This window comes from Oryctolagus cuniculus, chromosome 2, assembly GCF_964237555.1.
Source record: "Oryctolagus cuniculus chromosome 2, mOryCun1.1, whole genome shotgun sequence".
Taxonomy (NCBI): domain Eukaryota; kingdom Metazoa; phylum Chordata; class Mammalia; order Lagomorpha; family Leporidae; genus Oryctolagus; species Oryctolagus cuniculus.
In genome coordinates, this window is record NC_091433.1 from 52,019,643 (window position 1) to 52,036,902 (window position 17,260).

Genomic DNA, 17,260 nt, shown 5'->3' on the forward strand with positions numbered 1-17,260 from the left:
TACCAAGCATGTCAATATTCTCTATGATGAAAATTACAAAACATTAAAGAAAGGAATAGAAGAAGACATTAAAAAATGGAAAATCTTCATTATTCATGAATTGGAAGAATCAACATCATCAAAATGTCTGTACTACCCATAGTAATTTACAGATGCAATGAGGTCACAATCAAAATACTAAAGACATTCTTCATGAATCTAGAAACAATGATGCTAAAATCAACATGGAAACACAAGAGAGCCCAAATAGCTAAACCAATCTTATACTCCAAAAACAAAGCTGGAAGCATCACAATACCAGATTTCAAGACATACTACAGGGCAGTTATAATCTCAATAGCCTTGTATTGGAGCAAAAACAGAGTTGTAGACCAATGGAACAGAACAGAAATGCTAGAAATCAATCCATGAATCTACAACCAACTTATCTTTGACAAGGGAGTTAAAATTAATCTCTGGAGCTTAGAAAAGTCTCTTCAACAAATGGTGCTAGGGAAATAGGATCTCCACGTGCAGAAGTATGAACCTACACCTCTACCTTACACCTTACTCAAAGATCCAATCAAAATGGATCAAAGAACTAAATCTATGACCTGACACCATCAAATTACTAGAGAATATTGGGGAAACTCTGCAAGACATTGGCATGGGCAAAGACTTCTTGGAAAAGACCCCAGAAGCACAGGCAATCTAAGCCCAAACTGACAAGTGGAATTACATCAAGCTGAGAAGCTTCCATCTTGCAAAAGAAACACTTTGCAATGTGAAGAGGCAACAGACAGAATGGGAGAAAATATTTACAAACTATGCAACTGATAAAGGGTTAACATCCAGAATCTATTAAGAACTCAAGAAACTCAACAACAAAAACAATCTAGTAAAGAAATTAGCAAAGGACTTGAACAGGCATTTTTCAGGAGAGGAAATTCAAACAGCCAACAACACTTGAGAAAATGCTCTCAAGATCACTAGCCATCAGAGAAATGCAAATCAAAACCACAGTGAGGTTTCACCTAACCCTAGTTACAATGGCTCTCATACAGAAATCAATAAATGACAATTGTTGCAAGGCTGTGGGGAAAAGGGTACTCTGATCCACTGCTGGTTGGAATGGAAACTTGTGCAGCCACTGTGGAAGACAGCATGGAGATACCTCAGAAATTTGAATACATATGGTCCAGCCATCCCACTCTTGGGAATTTACCCAAATCAAAAGAAATCAGCATATGAAAGACTTATGTGTACCCCCATGTTCATTGCAGCACAATTCACAATACCTAAGATATCGAATCAAGACAGATGGCCATCAACTATTGACTGGATAAAGAAATTATGGTATATATACACTATGGAGTACTGCTCAGCTTTTATAAAAATGCCAGCCTGTTTTTTGCAACAAGATGTATGCAACTGAAAACCATTATACTTAGTGAAATAAGGCAGTCCCCAAAAGACAGATATCATATGTTTTCCCTGATCCAAGGTAACAAGTAGAGTAACTGAAATGCAATGTTTTGGAGTGAAACAAACACTTTGGGATTTGACAATTGTTTACAGTCTTTGTCTCTTCTATAGAGGATTAGTGCTTTCATTTTATTTTTTCTCTTCATACTATTTGTTGAACTTTTTACTTAGTGTAGGGTTAACTATATGATCATTAAGTAAACTAAAAATAGATCTTTGTAAAATTGGGAGTGGGAATGAGAGATTGAGGAGAAGGAAGGATTGGAGCATGGGTGGGAGGGAGGGTAGGTGGAAGTGTCACTATGTTCCTAAATCTGTATATATGAAACACATGAAACCTATATAACTTAAATAAAATTTTAATGAAAGAAAAGTAGGTAGGTAGAAGGAAGGAGGGTGGGAGGGAGCAAAGGAATATCATTATTTTCTTAGACTTGTATTTACAAATAATACTGAACCTGTTAAAAATTAATTAAAATAAAAAATGAAAAAAATAAACAGCTGAAAAAACCTGCAAATAATAGCACAGTGTAAGATACTTAGGAACTAGTTTTACCCTGGCCCTTTATTATAAGTGACTTGCTTTCATGTTACAACACAGTGTCCTTACCAACTAGATGGAGATAGTACTGAATTATCCTGACAGCCTTTTCCAGCTCTCATCCTCTATGCATCTATATCCTCTATGCATCTCATCCTCTATCCATCTATAGATGCCTCTACGCTTTTTCCAGAAGACCTTTCTGAATAGCACAGCTCCCCTCCCCACCAACACAGAAAGCCTTTCTATAATAAAGCTGCAGAGCCACTGGCTACCAAGTGACCAGATAGAACCTAGGACTTCATCCCTATTCTTGGATACATGTAGTCTTTTCAAATATGGCTAAAACAACTTTTTCTATGATGTTATAGCATTATTTGCTTTTATTAGAGTTTTTTACAAAACCAAACAAAAATATTGTCAGCTGTGTTCCAAGCATTCTATTGAGAATAGTGCTAACAAAGAAAATACAATCAATAGGATATCTCATACAGCTACTTAAAATTTAATAGCATCTTAAGGTAAGCAAATGTATAAAAACCAAGTGTTTACTTTTGATATTAGAAATGATATACATAATAAACTCAACATGGTACTGATAAAGCTGCAAGATAAGATTTTATTTTTCAAACTACAGATTGTAAATCTTGAGTACAAGGCCACCTCGTACTCAGAAGCTCAAAAATCCTTTTATAAATATTATTTATTATCTGGACTGTAGATACCTCTAATGGAATCATGTACACTTGGCATACTGCAGTTGAGGGTGTCAGACCATCATCTTCATGACCTAATTAAATTCTCTGACAATGGAAATAAGTAAAAGAGGCAAATATTTCTTCTCTTTGGGATACTAATTAACAAAACTAGCAGTGTCAAAAATGATTCTTTTTCCTTTTTAACCTAATATTGCACCTGTAGCACATACATGAGAGGAAGTTAAAAACCAAAAGAGCAAAAAAAAGAGCAACTTTAAGCTATATGCTAGGTCAATGATAAAGTTCACAGACTAATTTGTAGATATAATATTACTGGTTATAATCCTTAAAGGGAAACAGAATTAACCAACTTTTTAAATATTAGGAAATATAATTTTACTGTTACTTTATAATCAAACCTTTCAATGAATACCAAGACTGTATCTACAGTCTGTTTCCACTGAGCCAGTTCAGGAGACACACTGGTTGAAAAATAACTTCAGTATATAAACTTTAAGGCTAAATATTCCATCTTCAAAATGTAAGGATTTAAATAGAGCCCTTGACAATTTATTCAATGTAAAATTGCTGGCTAAGGATGAAAACAAGTACTAGACAGACAAAAAGGTCAGGCATAGTCACTTAACTGAAAAACCACAGGCAGCTCGTTCATGACATAGGCAATTCCTTCAACCTGAAGATATCTGTTGAAAGTCAAAGTTACCTGATTGTGTGGTAAATCTTCAAAGTCATTAAGTCCACTTATGGGTCAATGCCTCTTATGCTTTGGTTGGGTGATTTAATAAAGTATATATCCTATAGGATTAAACTGTAGAACTCAATAAATCAAAGAAAGCAGGTAAAATACTAGAATATTGATTTAAAAAAGCATGTTTCTCCATCTTTTTCATGCAGTAAGCACGCCCATTTTAAGTCTGATATTCAATAAATAATCACTATGTTTCCCACTGAAGCTTGTTGTTCTGATGAGCCAAATCCAAATGCTTTCATATAGTTGAGAACTAAAGAATGTTCTATTATTCATCATTATCTGTAGAGAAAAGAAAAATATTAATTTACTTAATTTCAAATCATGCTGTATTTACTCAGTTTAAAAAAGTATTCTTTTTCATGCCAAAGGAAAATAATTCTAATGTATTTTAAAATAGTTTTTATTTATATATTATATTTATATATTATATATATTATATATTTATTATTTATATTTATACTATATATTTATAGTAGCATATACTCATTTTAAATATAGAGAAAATACAAATACAATAAAGAACAAAGTGGGAGGTAATGGGGCAGGCATTTGGTACAATGGTTAAGACATTGCTTGGGATGCATTCATCCCATATCAGAGTGCCTGGGTTTGAGTCCCACCTCCGCTTCCTATCTTACCTGCTAACACACACTGTGGTGGCAGCAGGTGATGGCTGAAGTACTTGGGTCTGTGCCACCTATGTGGGAGATCCAGATGGAACTTCATACTCTAGCTTTAACCTGGCCTAGCACTAGCTATCACAGGCTTTTTGGGAGTGAACCAAAGGATGGAAGATCCTGCTCTTTGTTTTTCAAATAAATGAAAATAAAAATTAAAGTGAGAAGCAAAAATCACATATAAACAAAAGACAACCAAAGTTATAATTTTATATAAATCATCTCAGACAGCTTTCCTATGCACACACAAAAAACATTTTAAAAATTATGCTGAAATGGGCCCAAGTTCTTGGGCCCCTGCATCCACATGGGAGAACCAGAGGAAGCTCCTGGGTCCTGGCTTTGGCCTGGCCCAGCTCTGGCCATTATGGCCATTTGGGGAGTGAATCAGCAGATGGAAGATATCTCTCTTTCTCTCTACCTCCCTCCCTCTCTCTGTAATTCTTTCAAATAAATAAATCTTTAAAAATTAAACTGAAACATGTTTTTTTTTTTTTTTAAAGATTTTATTTATTTGAAAGACAGAGTTACAGAGAGAGGAAGAGAGAGAGAGAGAGGTCTTCTATCTACTGGTTCACTCCCCAGATGGCCGCAACGGCTGGAGCTGAGCTGATCCAAAGCCAGGAGCCAGAGCTGCTTTGGATTTCCCATGTGGGTGCAGGAGCACAAACACTTGGGCCATCTTCTACTGCTTTCCCAGGCCATAGCAGGGAGCTGGATTGGAAGAGGAGCAGCCGGGACTAGAACTGGCGCCCATTTGGGATGCTGGCGCTTCAGGCCAGGGCTTTAACCCACTGTGCCAAAGAGCCGGCCCTGTAATGTGGTTTTGAGACCTGAGTTTTTCACTTAAAATACATAATAGATGGAAAATACATGATAAAGCAAGATAACAAACAATGGTAGAATGGGTACACGGGTCATCACAGTAAAGTTCTTTCAACTTTTCCAAATGATAAGACTTTATAAAATGCTGAAGAAGAATAAATCTTGAGTATATCCAACGTGAATTCCAAACTCTGCATAGTATTCTATTTATAGATACGGCATAACTAAATTAACTATTCCTGTTTACAGACATATTGGTTATTTCCAACTTTACTTTATTCTTAAAAACACTAGTGAATGAATTTAGATTGGTTACCTTCATCTTCCCTAACAAGCATTACCTTCCACATTATAGCAAAAGTGGTCTTTCATTAAAATCCATATCAAATCAAATCAGCACTGCTGGAAACGCTTCATGAACTCCCTACTCCTCAGGATAGAATCCCCGTTCCTTAGTATGGATTGCCAAGCCCTCCATGATCTGATCTATTTAATATTTCTAGCTTTCCCTGCTTTCATTCACCCATTTTCCCCACTCCATAATTTATGCATAGCAATATACAGTTGCTTATAATTCCCCGATGACAACAATTTAAAACTCATTGTATACACACATATAATGAAGTGTGGCAAATTCCTAATCATCTTTCAAAAATCTAACTCTGAAGTCTCCTTCCCTAGGAAGATCTATTATTCTTGTCTCCACTATTCTTCCAGTATAGTTGGGTTATTACTTTATGCACCTTTCATATTATTGCTTCCAAAGTTATACTTATAAACCATGTACTATAATTTAGTTTTTTTTACAATTATAAAATGGTGTCAGTGAACAAGTAAGTCATCAATACATACGTACTTAATACTTAGAATACAAAAGTTAACTAGTGGGCCTATAAGTTTGGAATATTTAAGGAAAAGCAAGAAGTTATTTCAAAAACTTCATGGAAAATAAATTAAGATAAAGTACATTTTCTATGAACTTGCTGAAAACCATCATATTACAGAGAGAGAAAGCCATTTTCCAATCTTAATGCTCTCACTTCCTCAGGGCCATTTTCTGTACCTTGAAACTGATACATATTCTTTGCTTTCTTTTTTATGCCAAAAAGACAATTCTATAAGACAGCTAGATACAGGGTCTAATTACTTCCAAAAAGAAGGCTCCAGGCCATGTATTCCAAATCTAGTAATTGGCTAAAATCTAAGTGTAATGATTAATGACACAAAATAGCAAATTAATTTATTGAGATAATTCAATATATTTATATCCATTTTATTAGATACATTAGTAAGTCATAATACTTGATGAGATATACTAAGATTTCTTTAATTTGAAAAAAAATTTTTAAGATTTATTGAGCCCAGCTCTACAGCATAGCAGGTAAAGCCACCGCCTGTAGTGCTGGCATCCTATATAGGTGGTGGTTCGAGTCACGGCTGCTCCACTTCCAATATAATTCTTTGCTATGGCCTGGGAAAGCAGTAGAAGATGGCCTAAGTCTTGGGCCCCTGTATCTGCAACGGGATGCCTGGAAGAAGCTCCTGGTTCCTGGCTTCTAACTGACCCAGTTCTAGCCATTTTGGCCATTTGGGGAGTAAAACCAGCAGATGGAAGACCTCTCTCTCTCTGACACTCTGTATTTCAAATAAATAAATAAATCTTCAAAAAAAAAAAAAAAAAAGAGAGATTTATTTACTGGGACTAGTGATGTGGTATGGCGAGTTAAGCTGCTGAGTGACATAGGTATCCCATACTGGAGGGCTAGTTCGAATCCTGGCTGATCAGTTTCCAATCCAGCTTCCTGATAATATATCTTGGAAAGCAGCAGTAAATGGCCCAAGAACTTGGGCTTTTGCCAGTTATGTGGGAGACCCAAGTGGAGTTCTAGGGTCCTGGCTTTGGCCTAGGAGAGAAACTGATCTTTCATTTGTTGGTTCACTCCCCTAAAGAGCCACAACGGCAAGGTCTGGGTCAGGCAGAAGTCAGGGGTCAGGAGCTCCATCCTGATCTTCCACATGGATTGCAGGGGCCCAGGTAATTGGGATATCCTCTATTGTCTTCCCGGGCTCATTAGCAGAAAGTTGGACAGGATGCAGAGTGTCCAGGACTTGAACCCCTACTCTGAGATGGGACATGGATGTTGCAAACAGTGGCTTAACTTGTTGCGACGCATAGAGCTGTTGTGCACCACAATGCTGGTACCCACCAAAAAATTTTTTTAATGTTTATTTGGACATGAGAGAGAGAGAGAGAGAGAGAGAGAGAGAGAGAGAGATCCTCCATTTTCTAGTTAGTCCGCAATGCCTACAACAACAGCTGGGGCAGGGCAGGGACTGGAATTTTATATCGATCTCCCATGTGGGCGGCAGGGACCTAAGCACTTGAACCATAATTTACTGCCTTCCAGGTGCACATTATCAGGCATATGGATTAGAGGCAGAGGTAGGACTTGATCCCAGATACTCTGATACAGAATGTGGGCATCCCCAGGGTCAGATTAACTGCCTTACCCTATTTTAAGTTGTATTTTATAGGCACACTAAAATTTTTTAATTCAAATTTTTATTTTTTTTTTTTTTAATTTTTTATTTATTTTTTATTTTTTTTTAACTTTTATATAATGAATATAAATTTCCAAAGTACGATTTATGGATTACAATGGCTTCCCCCCCATACCGTCCCTCCCACCCACAACCCTCCCCTTTCCCACTCCCTCTCCCCTTCCATTCACATCAAGATTCATTTTCTATTATCTTAATATACAGAAGATCAGCTTAGTATACATTAAGTAAGGCTTTCAACAGTTTGCTCCCACACAGAAACATAAAGTGAAAAATAATAGATGATTTTTTTTAATGATGATGAAATCAGATCAGACCTATTGTCATGTTTAATCCCAGTGAGAGTCAAGTTGGGAGTTGATAGTTTCTTTTCTTTTCTTTTTTTTTTTTTTTTTTACAGAGGATCAGTTTAGTATGCATTAAGTAAAGATTTCAACAGTTTGCACCCCCATAGAAACACAAAGTGAAATATATTATTTGAGTACTCATTATAGCATTAAGTCTCAATGCACAGCACATTAAGGACAGAGATCCTACATGAGGAGTAAGTGCACAGTGACTCCTGTTGTTGACTTTACCAATTGACACTCCTGTCTATGGCATCAGTAATCTCCCTATGCTCCAGTCATGAGTTTCCAGGGCTATGGAAGCCCCTTGAGTTCTCCGACTCTTATCTTGTTTAGACAAGGTCATAGTCAAAGTGGAGGTTCTCTCCTCCCTTCAGAGAAAGGTACCTCCTTCTTTGAAGACCTGTTCTTTCCACTGAGATCTCACTCACAGAGATCTTTTGCCAGAGTGTCTTGGCTTTCCATGCCTGAAATACTCTCATGGGCTTTTCAGCCAGATCCGAGTGCCTTTAGGGCTGATTCTGAGGCCAGAGTGCTATTTAGGGCATCTGCCATTCTATGAGTCTGCTGAGTATCTCACTTCCCATGTTGGATCACTCTCCCCTTTATTTATTCTATCGGTTAGTGTTAGCAGGTACTAGACTTGCTTATGTGCTCCCTTTGACTCTTAGTCCTTTCATTATGATCAATTGCGAACTGAAATTGATCACTTGGACTAGTGAGATGGCATTGGTACATGCCACCTTGATGGGATTAAATTGGAATCCCCTGGTATGTTTCTAACTCTACCATTTGGGGCAAGTCAGCTTGAGCATGTCCCAAATTATATATCTCTTCCCTCTCTTATTCCTACTCTTATGTTTAACAGGGATCACAATTCAGTTAAATTTCAACACTTAAGAATAACTGTGTATTAATTACAGAATTAAATCAGTCATATTAAGTAGAACAGACAAAAAAACTACTAAGAGGGATAATGTATTAAGTTGTTCATTAACAGTCAGGGCTATGCTGATCAAGTCACCGTTTCCCATAGTGTCCCTTTCACTTCAACAAGTTTCCTTTTTGGTGTTCAGTCAGTTGTCACCGATCAGGGAGAACATATGGTATTTGTCCCTCTGGGACTGGCTTATTTCACTCAGCATGATGTGTTCCAGATTCCTCCATTTTGTTGCAAATGACTGGATTTCGTTGTTTCTTACTGCAGTATAGTATTCTAAAGAGTACATATCCCATAATTTCTTTATCCAGTCTACCGTTGATGGGCATTTAGGTTGGTTCCAGGTCTTAGCTATTGTGAATTGTGCTGCAATAAACATTAGGCTGCAGACCGCTTTTTTGTTTGCCAATTTAAATTCCTTTGGGTAAATTCCAAGGAGTGGGATGGCTGGGTCGAACGGTAGGGTTATCTTCAGGTTTCTGAGGAATCTCCAGACTGATTTCCATAGTGGCTTGACCAGTTTGCATTCCCACCAACAGTGGGTTAGTGTCCCTTTTTCCCCACATCCTCGCCAGCATCTGTTGTTGGTAGATTTCTGAATGTGAGCCATTCTAACCGGGGTGAGGTGGAACCTCATTGTGGTTTTGATTTGCATTTCCCTGATTGCTAATGACCTTGAACATTTTTTCATGTGTCTGTTGGCCATTTGGATTTCCTCTTTTGAAAAATGTCTATTGAGGTCCTTGGCCCATCTCTTAATTGGGTTGTTGGTTTTGTTTTTGTGGAGTTTCTTGATCTCTTTGTAGATTCTGGTTATTAACCCTTTATCTGTTGCATAGTTTGCAAATATTTTTTCCCATTCTGACGGTTGTCTCTTCACTCTCCTGACTGTTTCTTTTGCAGTACAGAAACTTCTCAATTTGATGCAATCCCAATAGTTAATTTTGGCTTTGACTGCCTGTGCCTCCCGGGTCTTTTCCAGAAACTCTTTGCCTGTGCCAATATCTTGAAGGGTTTCTCCAATGTTCTCTAGTAACTTGATGGTGTCAGGTCGTAGATTTAGGTCTTTAATCCATGTTGAGTGGATTTTTGTGTAAGGTGTAAGGTAGGGGTCTTGCTTCATGATTCTGCACGTGGAAATCCAATTTTCCCAGCACCATTTATTGAATAGACTGTCCTTGCTCAAGGAATTAGTTTTAGATCCTTGATCAAATATAAGTTGGCTGTAGATGTTTGGGTTGATTTCTGGTATTTCAATTCTGTTCCATTGGTCTATCCTTCTGTTTCTGTACCAGTACCATGCTGTTTTGATTACAACTGCCCTGTAGTATGTCCTGAAATCTGGTATTGTGATGCCTCCGGCTTTGTTTTTGTTGTAGAAGATTGCTTTAGCTATTCGAGGTCTCTTGTGCCTCCATATAAATTTCAGCACCAATTTTTCCAGATCTGAGAAGAAGGTCTTCGGTATCTTGATTGGTATTGCATTGAATCTATAAATTGCTTTTGGGAGAATGGACATTTTGATGATATTGATTCTTCCAATCCATGAGCATGGAAGATTTTTCCATTTCTTGGTATCCTCTTCTATTTCTTTCTTTAAGGTTTTGTAATTTTCATCGTAGAGATCTTTAACGTCCTTGGTTAAGTTTATTCCAAGGTATTTGATTGTTTTTGTAGCTATTGTGAATGGGATTGATCTTAGAAGTTCTTCCTCAGCCATGGCATTGTCTGTGTATACAAAGGCTGTTGATTTTTGTGCATTGATTTTATACCCTGCTACTTTGCCAAACTCTTCTATGAGTTCCAATAGTCTCTTGGTAGAGTTCTTTGGGTCCCCTAAATAAAGAATCATGTCATCTGCAAAGAGGGATAGTTTGAGTTCTTCCTTCCCAATTTGTATCCCTTTAATTTCTTTTTCTTGCCTAATAGCTCTGGCTAGAACCTCCAGAACTATATTGAATAGCAGTGGTGAGAGTGGACATCCCTGTCTGGTCCCAGATCTCAGTGGAAATGCTTCCAACTTTTCCCCATTCAATAGGATGTTGGCTGTGGGTTTTTCATAGATTGCTTTGATTGTATTGAGGAATGTTCCTTCCAAACCCAGTTTGCTTAGAGTTTTCATCATGAACGGGTGTTGTATTTTATCAAATGCTTTCTCGGCATCTATTGAGAGAATCATATGGTTTTTCTTCTGCAGTCTGTTAATGTGGTGTATCACATTGATTGTCTTGCGCACATTAAACCATCCCTGCATACCAGGGATAAATCCCACTTGGTCTGGGTGGATGATCTTTCTGATGTGTTCTTGCATTCTATTGGCGAGAATTTTATTGAGGATTTTTGCATCTATGTTCATCAGGGATATTGGTCTGTAATTCTCTTTCAGTGCTGCATCTTTTCCCGGCTTAGGAATTAAGGTGATGCTGGCTTCATAGAAAGAATTTGGGAGGATTCCCTCTTCTTCAATTGTTCTGAATAGTTTGAGAAGAATTGGAGTTAGTTCTTCTTTAAATGTCTGGTAGAATTCAGCAGTGAATCCATCTGGTCCTGGGCTTTTCTTTGTTGGGAGGGCCTTTATTACTGTTTCAATTTCTGTCTCAGTTATGGGTCTGTTTAGGTTTTCGATGTCTTCCTGGTTCCATTTAGGTAGGTTGCATGTGTCCAGGAATCTATCCATTTCTGATAGGTTTCCCTGTTTGCTGGTATACAGGTCCTTGTAGTAATTTCTGATGATTCTTTTTATTTCTGTGGTGTCTGTTGTTACATTTCCTTTTTCATCTCTGATTTTATTGATTTGGGTCTTTTCTCTTCTTTTTTTAGTTAGTTGGGCCAATGGGGTGTCAATTTTGTTTATTTTTTCAAAAAACCAGCTCCTCGTTTGGCTGATTTTTTGTAATGTTTTTCTTGATTCAATCCTGTTGATTTCTTCTCTGATTTTAATTATTTCTCTTCTCCTACTAGATTTGGGTCTGGTTTGCTGTAGGTTTTCTAGATCCTTGAGGTGAATAGAAAGCTCATCTATTTGGTGCCTTTCCAATTTCTTGATGTAGGCACCTATTGATATAAACTTTCCTCTTAACACTGCTTTTGCTGCGTCCCATAAGTTTTGGTATGTTGCGCTGTTATCCTCATTTACTTCCAGAAAGTTTTTGATTTCTCTTTTGATTTCTTCTATGACCCATTGTTCATTCAGGAGCATGTTGTTCAATCTCCATGTGTTTGCGTATGCTCTAGGGATTCCTGAGTTGTTCATTTCCAACTTCATTCCTTTATGGTCTGAGAAGCTGCATGGTATGATTCTAATTCTTTTGAATTTGCTGAGACTTGCTTTATGGCCTAGTATGTGGTCAATCCTAGAGAAGGTTCCATGTACTGCTGAGAAGAATGTATAATCTTTAGCTGTAGGATTGAAAGTTCTGTATATATCTGTTAGATCCATTTGGGCTATAGTGTCGTTTAAATCTACTGTATCCTTGTTGATCTTCTGTCCTATTGATCTGTCTATTTCTGAGAGTGGAGTATTGAAGTCCCCCAGTACTATTGTATTGGGGTCTAAGTCTCCCTTTAAGTCCGTTAACAAATCTTTTAGATAAACCGGTGCCCTGTAGTTAGGTGCATATACATTGATAATTGTTATATCTTCCTGTTGAATTGATCCCTTAATCATTATGTAGTGTCCCTCTTTGTCTCTCTTAATGGTTTTTGTGGTAAAGTTTATGGTGTCTGATATTAAGATGGCTACGCCTGCTCTTTTTTCATTTCTGTTGGCATGGTATATCTTTTTCCAGCCTTTCACTTTCAGTCTGTATGGATCTTTGTTGGAAAGATGTGTTTCTTGTAGGCAGCAAATAGATGGGTTTTGTTTTTTAACCCAATCAGCCAAACGGTGTCTTTTAACTGGACAGTTCAGGCCATTCACGTTCAATGTGACTAATGATAAGTGGTAACTTTGCCCTGCCATTTGCCAAAGATAAGTTCTAATATATGCTTTGAATTCCCTGTGATCTTTTGCTGTGAGCTTTCCTTCCTTGGTTTCCTTCCTTTACCTTCTTTCATATTGATGACCGTGTTTCTTTGTTTCTGTGTGTAACACATCTTTAAGCATCTTTTGCAGGGCTGGACGAGTGGCAACAAATTCTTTCAATTTCTGTTTGTTATGAAAAGTCTTTATTTCACCTTCATTCACAAATGATAGCTTTGCAGGATATAATATTCTGGGCTGGCAGTTGTTCTCTCTTAGTACCTGGGCTATATCTTGCCATTCCCTCCTAGCTTGTAGAGTTTCTGATGAGAAGTCAGCTGTGAGTCTGATTGGAGATCCTCTGAGAGTAATCTGACGTTTCTCTCTTGCACATTTTAGGATCTTTTCTTTATGTTTCACTGTGGAGAGTTTAATTACAACGTGCCGTGGTGAGGGTCTCTTTTGGTCGTGTTTATTAGGGGTTCTGTGAGCTTCCTGTACTAGGATTTCTCTGTCCTTCTCCAAACCTGGGAAATTTTCTGCTAATATCTCACTAAAAAGGCCTTCTAATCCTTTCTCCCTCTCCATGCCTTCAGGAACTCCTAGAACCCGAATGTTGGGTTTTTTAATAGTATCCTGAAGATTCCCGACAATATGTTTTAGATTCCTAATTTCCTCTTCCTTTCTTTGGTCTGACTGTATCCTTTCCTGTTCTCTGTCTTCTAAGTCCGATATTCTCTCTTCTGCTTCTCCCATTCTGTTTGTAAGGCTCTCTATTGTGTTTTTCATTTGATCTATTGAATTCTTCACTTCAGTCACTATCCCAGTTTCCTGTTGTACTAGTTGTTTCGTTTCATTTTGATTCCTCCTTAATATTTCATTTTCACGAGAGAGATTTTCTATCTTGTCCATTAAGGATTTCTGTAGTTCAAGAATTTGTTTTTGAGAACTTCTTAATGTTCTTATCAATTTTTTGAGATCTGCTTCTTGCATTTCTTCTATGTCATCATCCTCATAATCTTGAATTGGGGTGTCTTTTTCATTTGAGGGCTTCATGGTGACTTCCTTGTTTTTATTACCTTGGTTTTTGCGTTTGTTATTTGTCATATTGGAGATATTTGGTTTCTTCACTGTGGTGCTTTTTCTTGTTATACTATGACTCTAGATTAAGTGGACTATCTGTTTTTGATGGAGCCTTAGGGCTTGAGATGGGTGTGGCCTGAGAGCTCTGTTTGGTGTGCCAAAGGTGACACTCCCAGGTTAGGCGTGGTAAACCTCTCTCTCTCTCTCTCTCTCTCTCTTTTTTTTTTTGATTCAACAGGGAAGTTATTCTGCACAGCTGAACAAAGTTGGAGGTAGTTAGCAGGCAAATGATATACCCGCAGGAGCCAGAGATCAGAAGCTCTTTCCCAAGGACCACACAGGGAATCTGTTCGGCCCTTAGAGTGCGCTCAAATTCTCCTTCAGTCTCCCACTGGGTTGCCAAAGTTACGGAATTGTAGCGTCTCTGGAGAGTGCTCACGTGAATTCCGTGAGTTCTCTCCCCCACCGTCTCTTTTTTCACAGTCTCAGTTCAGTAGCACCATAAATTTACTAAGTCCTAATCTCCTGTTAATTCGCCCCACCCAGAGTCAGGTTTTACTGCTAGGCTCAGGGCCGGTGCAGACCTGAGGTCGCTCTGCTTATGACGTATGTCCAAGATGGCGCCTGCTCTTTGTCTTGCTCGCCCTTGAGAGGTGAGCGGAGAGAGAGAAACCCGTGTCCATACCAGTCACCTTTTTTTTTTTTTTTTTCCCTCTCTCTCTCTTCCAGTTAGCTTGGTGAAGTCCCCCCCGCCCCGGGGGTCGTTCCCTCTAGTCTCCTCTCTCCGCTTGCCTGCCGGTGTCTCGGGTTATTGAGGTTCGGCTCACCTCGCGTTCCAGCGCTGGTGTGTTGAGTCTGCCGCTGACGTCCCGAACTGTGGGCTCCCACGCTCTCCACGCAGGTCTGCTCCCCTTCCAGCGCCGATGTGTGGACTCGGAGCCCTGGACTTCCCAAGTCTCCCCGCTGTTGCACTCCCCTTCGAGCACTTGCGCGCAGCTCCGTCCCTCGGCTCGGCTTCCGCGGCTCAGTCCCGCGGCTCGGTCCTGTGGTTCGGCTTTCGCGCGCGGTGGGCGACCTTGTTCTCCCAGTAGGTCCTCCGATTCACGCCCACTGGATCCAGAAGAGTTTTGTCTGCAATATTTTCCTGGTTCTTTTTTCTGAGGCTACCGTAACTCCCCTTTTATTAAACTAAATTTTCCCGGACTATTGGTGCGCGCCCTCACTATTCCGCCATCTTGGCTCCGCCCCCCTCAAATTTTTATTTTTAACTTTTATTTAATGAATATAAATTTCCAAAGTACAGCTTATGGATGACAATGGCTTCCCCCCTCCCCATAACTTCCCTCCCACCCGCAACCCTCCCCTTTCCCTCTCCCTCCCCCCTTCCATTCACATCAAGATTCATTTTCAATTCTCTTTATATACAGAAGATCAGTTTAGCATATATTAAGTAAAAATTTCAACAGTTTGCACCCACAAAGAAACACAAAGTGAAAAATACTGTTTGAGTACTAGTTATAGCATTACTTCACTTTGGACAACACACTAAGAACAGATCCCACATGACAAGTAAGTACACAGTGACTCCTGTTGTTGACTTAACAATTTGACACTCATGTTTATGGCATCAGTAATCACCCTAGGCTCTTGTCATGAGTTGCCAAGGCTATGGAAGTCTTTTGAGTTCGCCGACTTTGATCTAATTTAGACAAGGTCGTAGTCAAAGTGGAAGTTCTCTCCTCCCTTCAGAGAAAGGTACCTCCTTCTTTCATGGCCCCATTCTTTCCACTGGGATCTCACTCACAGAGATCTTCCATTTAGGTCTTTTGTTTTTTTTCCAGGGTGTCCTGGCTTTCCATGCCTGAAATACTCTCATGGGCTCTTCAGCCATATCCGAATGCCTTAAGGGCTGATTCTGAGGCCAGAGTGCTGTTTAGGACATCTGCCATTCTATGAGTCTGCTGTGTATCTCACTTCCCATGATGGATCGTTCTCTCCCTTTTTTATTCTATCAGCTAGTATTAGCAGACACTAGTCTTGTTTATGTGATCCCTTTGGCTCTTAGTCCTATCATTATGATCAATTTTGAACAGAAATTGATCACTAGGACTAGTGAGATGGCATTGGTACATGCCACCTGAATGGGATTGACTTGTAATCCCCTGGTATGTTTCTAACTCTACCATTTGAGGTAAGTCAACTTGAGCATGTCCCGAATTGCATATCTCTTCTCTCTCTTATTCCCACTCTTTTATTTAACAGTGATCACTTTTCAGCTAAGTTTCAACACTTTGAGAATAACTGTGTATTGATTACAGTATTCAACATCTAATACTTGAACATTTTATTGAGGTACAGTGCAATATGTCAACATACCCATATATAGTATAAATTGATCAAATCAATAAATTAGCTTTTTATGTCCTTATCTTTTTGGTCAGAGCCTCCCATCTCCTCTATTATAGTTTTTTTTTTTTGTTAAAGATTTATTATTTATGACAGTCAAGAGTTGGAGAGACAGAGAGAGAGCGAGCAAGTGAGCAAGTGAGAGAGATATTTCATCTGCTAGTTCACTCCTCCAGATTGCTGCAATGGCCAGTGTTGGGCCATGCAGAAGTCAAGAGACAAGAGCTTCTTCTCGGTGTCCCTTGTAGGTAGCACGGGCCCAAATACTTGGGTAATCTTCTACTGCTTTTCTCAGGTACATTATCAGGGAGCTGGATGGAAGTGGAACAGCTGGGCCATGAACCAGCACCCATATGGCGACTCTGGTGTTGCAGGTAGCAGCTTCATCTCCTATACTGCAATGCCCGTGTCTCTTTTAGATCTTTATGCAATATATATTATACTTTTGTGAACTATAGTCACCCAGCATTCCATGTAACATGAGAACAGATTACTTTGATTTTCCTGTGTTTTGGCTCTTATTAACCAGCTTCCCTCTATTCTCCCTCCCCAACTTCCCCAGTCTCTCAGCCTCTAGTAATCACTATTCTAAGTTCAGATAAACTTCTTTAAACTTCCACATATGACAGAGAGTACAGAGTATCTGTTTTTCTGAGTCTGGATTATTTCACATAAAATAATAATCTCCAGTTCCACCCATTTGTTGCAAGTTTCAGAATTTTATTCTTTTTTATGGTTGAATGACATTCCATTGCATAAACATAATACACTTTCTTTATCCATTCATCCACAGATGGACACCTAAATCATTTCTTTATCTTGGCTATGAATAGTTCCACAACTAATATGGGAGTGCAGGTATGACTTTTAGACATGTTGATTTCATTCCTTGGAATACATACTTAGAATATATATAGCTGGGTCACAAGGTAAATCTATTTTTAGTTTTTTTGGAGCAATTTCCATTCTCCACAACAACTGTAC

General features: G+C 38.7%; 1 protein-coding gene across 18 annotated transcripts in view; it reads right to left on the minus strand.

Moving 5' to 3' along the window:
• Positions 1-2,357: 2,357 nt before the first annotated feature.
• Positions 2,358-17,260, minus strand: part of NEK1 (NIMA related kinase 1) — a 209,821-nt gene continuing 194,918 nt past the window's right edge. For 17 of the 18 annotated variants that reach the window (XR_011386262.1, XR_011386261.1, XR_011386260.1 and 14 more), the window contains one exon: positions 2,358-3,754. Coding sequence is in view for 14 of the 18 variants with exons in the window: in XM_070068291.1 (XP_069924392.1) it covers positions 3,741-3,754 (14 nt within the window). In the remaining 4 variants the exon portion in view is untranslated. The remainder of the gene's footprint in view (positions 3,755-17,260) is intronic. The other variant, XR_011386263.1, reaches the window with a different exon arrangement.